Source organism: Salvelinus fontinalis, chromosome 28, assembly GCF_029448725.1.
Source record: "Salvelinus fontinalis isolate EN_2023a chromosome 28, ASM2944872v1, whole genome shotgun sequence".
NCBI classification, from domain to species: domain Eukaryota; kingdom Metazoa; phylum Chordata; class Actinopteri; order Salmoniformes; family Salmonidae; genus Salvelinus; species Salvelinus fontinalis.
Window position 1 is genome coordinate 2,463,611 of NC_074692.1, and position 11,495 is coordinate 2,475,105.

Here is an 11,495-nt window from a genome sequence, read left to right on the forward strand (position 1 = left end):
CACAAGGCACCTTGCTCTCCGCCCCCTGTATTTCCTTATTTTCTTCATGCGAATGACAGGGATTTTGTCCTTCTCTGGAAGCAACATTAAATCCTTTGCGGCCGACGCATTAAAGAAAAAATCTTTGTTCAGTTCTAAGTAAATAATTGCTGTTTTGATGTCCAGGAGCTCTTTTCGGTCATAAGAGACGATAGCATCAACATGATGTACAAAATATGTTACAAACAATGAGAAACATACAAAATAGCACAATTGGTTAGGAGCCTGTAAAACGGCAGCCCTCTGCTCTGGCACCATTCTATATACCCCCAAAAAATCTTTAAGTAGTACTTCAAAGTATTTTTACTTAAGTAATTTACACCACTGTGAATCTGTGACATGGTACCGATGTGATTAAGTGGTTTGTAACTTTGCTCCACGAGATTGTGTTAGCCCACTGAGCTAAAGCCTTTACTCGGGGCGCAAACGCATCTTTTCAGATCTGAGGCATGGTTACTCTTCAGTGTAGTTCACTGCCCAACCACCATTACACTTAAATTACTGGATGTGAGCTCCAAATTGGTAGTTTGCACAGATGTATGAAAAGCTTAGGTGGTATTATGATCTGATAGACTTTAAATAGGCCTATTCTCCTTATTTAACCAACAATGATAACAAAATATCTTGATTTTTCTTAATGCTGTTATTAGAATAAAATAATAATTAATAGTTATTATTACAAATCAATGTCACTGTACGAAACAGAGAAATATAATTGTTTTAAATTAAACTCTTGATTTAAATTTTCACAAGTGATATCATGTTTTGTTATTAGGCTACTAAAACTCTGATCTCTCGCTTTCTCTCTGACTCGTTGACTCAATTTCTAAGACCTGCCTCATTAAGGGGCTATTGCAGAAGTCAAAGCCAAATAAAAGAATGATGAAAAGAAAGAAGATTTTGTTAACAGCTGCGGCCAAGGCAAGGATTGGTCCAAGTTCTTGATGTGGGGGTAAATAATTAATAATATTTTAACACCAAGAACTTAAGTGTATCTGGTAAATAAAATACCTGCTATTATTTACAATGTTGATTTTAAATATTGATGTTATTCCCATAAAGGTTTTTCATATTTGAACTAATATGTTCACCCTTTTTCATAATGGTACAGTCCAAAAACAGTTGGCCCCAAAAAGAGTAGGCGACGCTATAAAGACTAGGCGATGCTCAAAAGTTAGTTAGAAAGCAGGCTTGCCGGGAAAAATACTCACTGAACCATGGAGCAAACCGAAGTGATGAAACCAGAAACTCTTGATGATCTAATCAAAGTTTTGCATAAAATCTTTGAAAGTGACAATATCAATGTGGAGGAGGTGCAAAATATAATGGAAGCATATGACAGCAATCCACAGGAATGGATGAAATTTGCAAAATTCGACCAGTTCAGGTAAAAAATAAACGAATAAATAGGCCTATTTATTATCTGGAAAAGTATTATTATGGCTCCTGTATTGTTGAGATTGAGTAGGCCTGTTTAATTTAAAAGATATCCTATGGCCTGATGATAAACGTACTATTTATTTTTTAAATCTGTACACAAATGTCACTAATTAGGCTGTATGCAGTTATCACCTTATCGTGAAATCCTGCAACTAATAGTATTACAATGAGTTGCAAAAACGCCAGTCATTAACTTGAAATTGGTGGGGTGCTGGTGCAAACTTTAACTTCACAAGTGATCAGCAGGCAAAGGCCCTAAACATTCAACGCATGACAAAGGCTTCTTCTCAGGGGATTTAACGGCAATTTTATTGACATTTTATTGAACCTTTATTTTACTTAATGTGATGTCTCTCATAATATATGTGCAATTATTGATTGTGTTATATATTATATTGTTAATATAGCCTACATGTTGCATTTTATCTGCAAAACTCATTTGAATAGGCTACTAAAAAAAGCATAATTATATAAAACTTTTGCCATGTAAAAAGGTGTAAGCAATAGATGTAATATTTGTCAATTATAGCCTAGCATGCATGCTCTCACTTTAAAACGTTCAAAAAGTTACTTTCGAGGATGTTTACAACAGAATGAGACTTTCAAAATGAGTTTCATTGTGTGCTTCAACAAAAGAAAACGCTCTATCCACAGTTTTCCCGGCTTGCACCATAAACTGGGGGTTGTTTTGGTTCTTGTGGGGGTAAATCGAGGGTGGGAACCCGTCCGCCAATCAGAATCTAGAGACCGATTCCTTTTGCGTTTGCTGTATGGTCACACAATCGGGGTTGCAGCTGCTACAAAAACACGATTTTCAATTCGCTCAAAAACGTGACTAGTGTGCCCATTGACTTTCGTGCAAAACGAGGGAACAGCATGTCTGTGATGGCTCGAATTACTTTATAGACGTAATGCACGTGCTGCTTACAGCACATACGCTATTAAATATAATTTATGATTAGAAACATGAACTGGGCCATAAGCGGTTCTATATCATCTGATATTAATACTCCTTTTTCAGTACTCCTAATAAATGTATATAGGTCAATCACTTAAGAATTTGAGAGTAGCATTTGTAGGTCTTTGGACAGAATTGTGGAAATTAGTCGATAAAACAGTGTGGAGCTAAAACATAGTTTTTTAAGTTTTCTGAATGCTTCACACCACTGAACAAAATACATTGCAATCCATCTGTTCAAACCCCTATTCCTCTGGTCTTACTCTTGCACTAACTGTAACTGTAATGACTGTAGACTCAAGATAGTTATGCCAAGATAGTTATGCCCCAACTGACTGTGCAAACGAATGAGCTTTGCATTCAATAATGTGAATGTCACTGCTTGGCATTAGTATTTGTGGCAGATGTTTTGCATGTACAGTATTGGGGTAATCAGAAATCAGTTTGTGGCTATACCATACGATTCAGTTTCCTAAATGTCAGTGAACAAAGGCAGTGGATGTCCTACCTTTTGTTCTCGTCAAAATCATGAGTTGACACACACCCCCAAAATGTTGGCGTGGTAGTCATTTAAAAGTCAGTCGCACACCCTATATATCCTCCCAATCATTTAATGGGTGAGCTCTACCTTTGCTCTAACCCACACTTCTGTTTGTGTTTTATGTTTGTGTTCCAGGTACACAAGGAACCTGGTGGATGAAGGGAATGGAAAGTTCAACCTGATGATACTCTGTTGGGGAGAGGGTCACGGCAGGTAAGACATTTTTTAGAAAACAATGATGCAAGTTATTCGGTCTGAGGCCATGAAATCCCTCTCGTTCAGAATGAATGTGGTAATTAAGGTGCTATGTCTATACCAGTGTATATATTGGCAGTGTCATAAATATTGACAGAACCAGTGGAATTGCAATATATGACTTGTCAGATAGAACATCAGTATAGTTCTAGTGAAATGAAGAAACCGGCTCCAGGTAGAAAGTGTGTGGAGATAACAAAGTCCAATGTTCTTGTGGAAGTCGATGTTATGCAAGTTTCATAAAGATAAATACATTTTTGGTAACCATATAATAAATTGCCCTTTTGAAACTTAACAGATATGAACAATTGGTCACGTTGCTTGAGGCACAGAGAAAGGAACACTATGTCAGATTGTAGCTAATATAGTTTGAGGAGTCAAGTTATACTTTTTGTCAGTAGATGTGTAATATCCAACACAAAAAGCAGAGTTTCTCTTTAAACAAGACTTGTATGTACACCACCATTAGTTCTAAAATACATGTAACCACATGTTTGATTGCTGAGCCCCACATAACACTGTTCTGGCACATTCTAAGACTGTCTGTTTTCCACCACGTGCAGCAGTATCCATGACCACACAGACTCCCACTGTTTCATGAAGTTGCTGCAAGGCCAGCTGAAGGAGACGCTTTTTGAATGGCCCGATAAAAAAACATGCAACATGGTTCAGAAATCTCAGAGAATCCTGCAAACAAACCAGTGTGCCTACATCAACGGTAAGACAGTTTAGTATTTCTTCAACATTGTGTGTGAGACAACATGAGGAGGCATTTGTTCATATGATTTACATGCATAATATCATCACGGTCTGATAAATGTCGTAATGCAATTTCTCATTCTTTAAAAAAATATTTTTTGTTTGTTTATTGAACGCAGCAAACTTCCCTCAATGTACTCTGAACATTTCATGACTCTAGGACCAAGAACATGAATAAAAATAGCTTCTAAAGTTTCATAATTGTATGTTTGTAAATAGGAAAATATGGTAAAGTTTCATGAGACAGCGACGATATGCATGTATATCTTTATAAACATTCACTTACTGAATATCTTCACTTTCATTTATTTGATCCTGAAATCTGGTTGTATATGTTAAAAAAGGATGGTACGTATTATACAAATTCTTAATGTATACTCTGGGACTCTGTGCTTTGTTTGGTCAATGTGCTGTGCTTGGTGTGAAATTACCATAAGCGGATCTCACAGCTATGTGATACATGAATGTAGAGATCGACCGATTATGATTTTTCAACACCGATACCAATACCATATATTTGAGGACTAAAAAAAGGCCGATACCGATTAATCGACCAATTTTTATGTATATATATATTTGTAATAATGACAATTACGACAATACTGAATGAACAATGAACATTTTTATTTTAACTTGATATAATACATAAATAACATCTATTTCGTCTCAAATAAAAAAATGAAACATGCTGAATTTGGTTTAAATAATGCAAAAACACAGTGTTGAAGAAGAAAGTAAAAGTGAAATATGTGGCATGTAAAAAAAGCTACCGTTTAAGTTCCTTGCTCAGAACATATGAAAGCTGGTGGTTCAATATTCCCAGTTAAGAAGTTTTAGGTTGTAGTTATAGGAATTATGACGCGTCGACTATTTCTCTCTATACCATTTGTATTTCATATACCTTTGACTATTGGATGTTCTAATAGGCACTTAAGTATTGCCAGCTTAATCTCAGGAGTTGATAGGCTTGAAGTCATAAACAGCGCTGTGGTTCAAGCTTTGCTAAGAGCTGCTGGCAAACGCAGTAAAGTTTGCATGAATGCTTATGATCCTGCTGCTGCCTACCACCACTCAGACAGACTGCTCTATCAAATATCAAATCATAGACTTAATTATAATATAATAAACACAGAAATACAAGCTTTTGGTCATTAATATGGTCAAATCTGGAAACTATAATTTAAAAAACAAAACGTTTATTCTTTCAGTGAAATATGGAACCATTCCGTATTTTATCGAACGGGGGGCATCCATAAGTCTAAATATTGCTGTTACATTGCAAAACCTTCAATGTTATGTCATAATTATGTAAAATTCTGGCAAATTAGTTTGCAACGTGCCAAGTGGCCCAAACTGTTGCATATACCCTGACTCTGCGTGCAATGATTGCAAGAGAAGTGACACAGTTTGCCTAGTTAATATTGCCTGCTAACATGAATTCATTTGAACTAAATATGCAGGTTTAAAAAAATATACTTCTGCGTATTGATTTTAATAAAGGCATTGATGTTTATGGTTAGGTACATTCGTGCAACGATTGTGCTTTTTTCACGAATGCGCTTTTGTTAAATCATCACCGGTTTGCCAAAGTAGGCTGTGATTCGATGATAAATTAACAGGCACCGCATTGATTGTATGCAATGCAGGACAAGCTAGTAATATTATCAACCATATGTAGTTAACTAGTGATTATGTGGAGATTGATTGTTTTTTTATAAGATAAGTTTAATGCTAGCTAGCAACTTACCTTGGCTCCTTGCTGCACTCTCGTAACAGGTGGTCAGCCTGCCACGCAGTTTCCTCATTGAGAGCAATGTAATCGGCATCCAAAAAGGCCGATTACCGATTGTTATGAAAACTTGAAATCGGCCCTAATAAATTGGCTATGCCGATTTTAAATCGGTCGACCTCTACGTGAATGTTTCACAATTTGGTTCTTATAAATGTGTGATGTTTACCTGTTTTAGATTCCTTTGGGCTGCACAGAGTAGAGAACGCCAGTCATACAGAATGTTCGGCCAGTTTGCACCTGTACAGTCCTCCCTTCAAGACCTGCCAGACCTTTGACCAGCGGACTGGACACAAGAACACTGTCAAGATGACGTTCTGGAGCAAATTTGGAGAGAGGACTCCATTTGTAAGACTTCTTTCAGAAATTGACCAAACACAGAACCATAGATGTATAGCTTATCATAGCCATATCATTACCTGTTCTTCTGACTGCAAAATTGGCTTATCTAGGGGGTTAACACTTAATATTATCTCCAATCACTGAGGTAAAGTTGTACAACTTTCTTTTACCTAAGCGGATAAGTGCATCACCCAAGCCACAGGAGAGTGATGCAATTTGTGAACGTATTGGTGAAAGGTGCCATAAACTTGTTTATATTATTCAAGTGGCTTGCTGTTGAAAGTCTACAGAGTACCGTCAGGCATTATATTTAATTTGATTGTCCCATAACTTTATTGAAACAATGGGACACCTGTTGTTGTAGCATGAATGACGCATGGATCTCTTTGAAAAAAAGTCCTGAAAATGGCTGGCAGCTTATCTTAGGTAGTTAAGATGCAATTACAAAAACAACATTTTTTGAAAGCTGTAAACTTGATGGTGTGTGGACCTTCATTAACTAACAGCATTGTTGTAAAAAGTTTTTTTCAACTTGACTGAGTGTTGTAAAAGTACATTTTTGGTGACAATAGGACAATGAGATGATATGTGTTTTGGTATCTAAACATCATGACAACACCTGGTTTGTGAGCGCCCCACACTATTCTGTAAAGATTACCTATTCCGTTGCCTGCAGACACATCCGTACTGTTAAGGCTACATTTACTTTTCCTTCCAAATGTTTACAGATGTTTAATTACACAGGAAGTCTAAGTCGTTTCAGCCCAGTAAAATAACAGTACAATCAACAATTCCGTGACACTCCCCTAGTATTTTAAAATACATTTACTGCATTTTCTATGAGTTTAAGTTTAGATTTCAAAGTTAGTTTAAGAATTTCAGGATTCTGTTTCCACAGGCCGCCAGATGTGTAACAGAAAGACCGTATTCTACACGGTAATAGCTTTTAATCTATAGAGCAGGTTGGAGTCTGCTTTTACATTTACATTTACATTTAAGTCATTTAGCAGACGCTCTTATCCAGAGCGACTTACAAATTGGTGCATTCACCTAATGACATCCAGTGGAACAGCCACTTTACAATAGTGCATCTACATCTTTTAAGGGGGGGGGGGGGCAGAAGGATTGCTTTATCCTATCCTAGGTATTCCTTGAAGAGGTGGGGTTTCAGGTGTCTCCGGAAGGTGGTGATTGACTCCGCTGTCCTGGCGTCGTGAGGGAGTTTGTTCCACCATTGGGGTGCCAGAGCAGCGAACAGTTTTGATTGGGCTGAGCGGGAACTGTACTTCCTCAGTGGTAGGGAGGCGAGCAGGCCAGAGGTGGATGAACGCAGTGCCCTTGTTTGGGTGTAGGGCCTGATCAGAGCCTGAAGGTACTGAGGTGCCGTTCCCCTCACAGCTCCGTAGGCAAGCACCATGGTCTTGTAGCGGATGCGAGCTTCAACTGGAAGCCAGTGGAGAGAGCGGAGGAGCGGGGTGACGTGAGAGAACTTGGGAAGGTTGAACACCAGACGGGCTGCGGCGTTCTGGATGAGTTGTAGGGGTTTGATGGCACAGGCAGGGAGCCCAGCCAACAGCGAGTTGCAGTAATCCAGACGGGAGATGACAAGTGCCTGGATTAGGACCTGCGCCGCTTCCTGTGTGAGGCAGGGTCGTACTCTGCGGATGTTGTAGAGCATGAACCTACAGGAACGGGCCACCGCCTTGATGTTAGTTGAGAACGACAGGGTGTTGTCCAGGATCACGCCAAGGTTCTTAGCGCTCTGGGAGGAGGACACAATGGAGTTGTCAACCGTGATGGCGAGATCATGGAACGGGCAGTCCTTCCCCGGGAGGAAGAGCAGCTCCGTCTTGCCGAGGTTCAGCTTGAGGTGGTGATCCGTCATCCACACTGATATGTCTGCCAGACATGCAGAGATGCGATTCGCCACCTGGTCATCAGAAGGGGGAAAGGAGAAGATTAGTTGTGTGTCGTCTGCATAGCAATGATAGGAGAGACCATGTGAGGTTATGACAGAGCCAAGTGACTTGGTGTATAGCGAGAATAGGAGAGGGCCTAGAACAGAGCCCTGGGGGACACCAGTGGTGAGAGCGCGTGGTGAGGAGACAGATTCTCGCCACGCCACCTGGTAGGAGCGACCTGTCAGGTAGGACGCAATCCAAGCGTGGGCCGCGCCGGAGATGCCCAACTCGGAGAGGGTGGAGAGGAGGATCTGATGGTTCACAGTATCGAAGGCAGCCGATAGGTCTAGAAGGATGAGAGCAGAGGAAAGAGAGTTAGCTTTAGCAGTGCGGAGCGCCTCCGTGATACAGAGAAGAGCAGTCTCAGTTGAGTGACTAGTCTTGAAACCTGACTGATTTGGATCAAGAAGGTCATTCTGAGAGAGATAGCAGGAGAGCTGGCCAAGGACGGCACGTTCAAGAGTTTTGGAGAGAAAAGAAAGAAGGGATACTGGTCTGTAGTTGTTGACATCGGAGGGATCGAGTGTAGGTTTTTTCAGAAGGGGTGCAACTCTCGCTCTCTTGAAGACGGAAGGGACGTAGCCAGCGGTCAGGGATGAGTTGATGAGCGAGGTGAGGTAAGGGAGAAGGTCTCCGGAAATGGTCTGGAGAAGAGAGGAGGGGATAGGGTCAAGCGGGCAGGTTGTTGGGCGGCCGGCCGTCACAAGACGCGAGATTTCATCTGGAGAGAGGGGAGAGAAAGAGGTCAAAGCACAGGGTAGGGCAGTGTGAGCAGAACCAGCGGTGTCGTTTGACTTAGCAAACGAGGATCGGATGTCGTCGACCTTCTTTTCAAAATGGTTGACGAAGTCGTCTGCAGAGAGGGAGGAGGGGGGGGGAGGGGGAGGAGGATTCAGGAGGGAGGAGAAGGTGGCAAAGAGCTTCCTAGGGTTAGAGGCAGATGCTTGGAATTTAGAGTGGTAGAAAGTGGCTTTAGCAGCAGAGACAGAAGAGGAAAATGTAGAGAGGAGGGAGTGAAAGGATGCCAGGTCCGCAGGGAGGCGGGTTTTCCTCCATTTCCGCTCGGCTGCCCGGAGCCCTGTTCTGTGAGCTCGCAATGAGTCGTCGAGCCACGGAGCGGGAGGGGAGGACCGAGCCGGCCTGGAGGATAGGGGAATGTTCAGGCTAGCTGTGTGCTGTTACGCTAGAACAGAACCAGACTAGTTCTGCTTGGGGTTTGCCAACAGCGGAGAGCTTATCTAAAATCCACAAATTGCACAACTTTACCTTGACCAAACCACTGTCTGGCCTGCACTATTACAACATTGCTTGCATATAGGATAAGATAAGAGTATGGGCACACAATGATCTACTACCACTTACCTTACCACATCTCCCCTCAATGAATTGAGAAAATAAATGCTTATTCAGGTTTCAAATATTGGTTTAGTGCTGGATTCCTCTCATATTTCTCCTTTGATGCATATCATGATGCTTCGGGCTATTGTCTAACTTACTGCTCATTTGTCTTTTACAGGAAACAACAGTGTCACAAGAAAATAACTAAGAAGCTGAAGACATTTGCGTTTTGAATGACAATGTTGTAAATTCAGTCAACATGACACTACAAAGAAGCAAAATGCGGACCTACAACTAAACAACCGTTTATATTGGAGCGGACAGTTCAAAAGGACATGTAGGTAGTTAGAATGGCTTTATCACTGGCCAGTGTGAGCTTGGCAAAAACTGATGAGCACAGGATGAATGCATGAATAGGCTTAGCCATGGATTGAATCTGCTCTTTGTTTGGTAGGCCTGAGGAGACCCCCTTCCCAATAACAGCATTCCTATGTGTCTGTGACCTCTAACCACACCTTTTGGACTGTTACGGCGGACGGTTGAAGTGTATAATGTATGAGTGGAAATAGGTTGTCTATTCAATCACACAAAGTGATGATCTAAAAGCATTCTGTGATCAACAGTTTTACACTCAATGGAGCACTTTTATTACAGTATAGATTTTTACACAGAATGATCTTAACACTTGTCAAAATAGTGATGTAACATGAAATAGTTTTGTAAAGTCAAATTAGAGCATTTGGCAAAGGTAAAGCTTTATAAATGTATTGGAAAATACGATGCCTGTAATTTATATTTGCCGTGTTCCGTTTTTAAGGATGAGAAGGGGTGTTAATTGGTATTAGCTTTAGTGTCATTCTTGAATGTGTTTCATAGGTTAAAACCAATGTATTAGGAGACCAGTCAAGGAGAGTCTGGACTTTAGGGGCAGGGTTGTATTATAATAAAGACAATGTTCTCACTTTTTCTCAGGATTTTGCCTGTTTTAATTGTAGATGTATTTATATAGTTTACAACATAGTGCCACAATAGCATTGTCAGTTAAAGAGATTCTACAGGACTTTTGTATACTTTTTAGCCAATAGTTCTGAAAGTAGCGCTCACGAGCCAAAAGTGGTCCCCGGAAATTGTGTTCTACGTCACATGTGCAGATATGTGCACCACATCATTGCTCTCGCTCTGCTGTGTGTGCAACTTGTTAGCTGTCACTCAAATGGCGAGGGGCTGAAGCTCATTGGCAATAACTCGAATTGCTTGGGGGCTGGCCCATGGGGAAGATTTTGGGATTTCGTAGCTAATTGAGGTCAGACAGTAATTCTGCTCATAGATTATGCATGTATGAACTAAACATAGACACATCCAGCCCAAATCTGGAGGCTTAAATAATTAGTAGTTGCCAAAATTACACAACATGACTGTAAAATGCATGATATAAGATATTGTGAATGATAAGCCTTGCTTTGACTGTTGACCATTAAACATTACATATGTCATGAGAAGTTGTTGTGTTTGTTTATTTGATCAATCTGTACTCTCCAACAAACAAAATGTTTTTGACATTACTGATATAAAACCCACTTTATATATATTGATATAAGTTCTCACTTAAATGTTTGCATGTACAGTACATTTGTTCTTGAAACAATATTTTATGAATGTGTTAAAATCTGAATTTGTCCCAGTATTGAATGTGGTAAAGTCTTGTCCTGGTATATGCTACACTGGTTAAAAGTGTTTGATAACAGTCCAGTTTTAATGAGGTGAATTAATAAGGCAATTGTAACTGAGATAGGAGGAACACTTTAAATGTATCGTAGTTTGTGTTCATTGTGTGCCTAATGACATTTGAATGAAACTTGAGAAAATGACTTGATAATGGAAGTATAGTTCCTCTACCAAAATTATCCTAATGCCAGTGATTCAGCTAACACGCATGTCCTCAAGCATAGCAATACATCAACTCATTGATGATGAAATGGACTGCACACACAACATATTTTACCTAATGTTTTTCACAGGGTAATATTTGGTGTGTGTGTAGGAAAATGCGTGCGTGTATCAAACTGTTTTATA

General features: G+C 40.1%; 1 protein-coding gene across 1 annotated transcript; it reads left to right on the top strand.

The window, feature by feature from the left end:
* Positions 1-1,215: 1,215 nt before the first annotated feature.
* LOC129825951 (cysteine dioxygenase type 1-like) lies at positions 1,216-10,921 on the top strand. The gene is made up of 5 exons (XM_055886116.1): positions 1,216-1,426; positions 3,114-3,191; positions 3,797-3,951; positions 5,960-6,129; positions 9,601-10,921. The coding sequence occupies exons 1-5, from the start codon at positions 1,257-1,259 to the stop codon at positions 9,628-9,630; spliced, it is 603 nt and encodes a 200-aa protein (XP_055742091.1). The 5' UTR covers positions 1,216-1,256; the 3' UTR covers positions 9,631-10,921.
* Positions 10,922-11,495: the final 574 nt, after the last annotated feature.

Excerpts from the sequence above, each read along its gene's own strand:
- LOC129825951 (XM_055886116.1), top strand. The coding sequence starts at position 1,257 with ATGGAGCAAACCGAAGTGATGAAACCAGAAACTCTTGATGATCTAATC. Across the intron at positions 3,192-3,796 it reads TGGGGAGAGGGTCACGGCAG|CAGTATCCATGACCACACAG; the intron begins GTAAGACATTTT and ends CACCACGTGCAG. Across the intron at positions 3,952-5,959 it reads CCAGTGTGCCTACATCAACG|ATTCCTTTGGGCTGCACAGA; the intron begins GTAAGACAGTTT and ends TACCTGTTTTAG.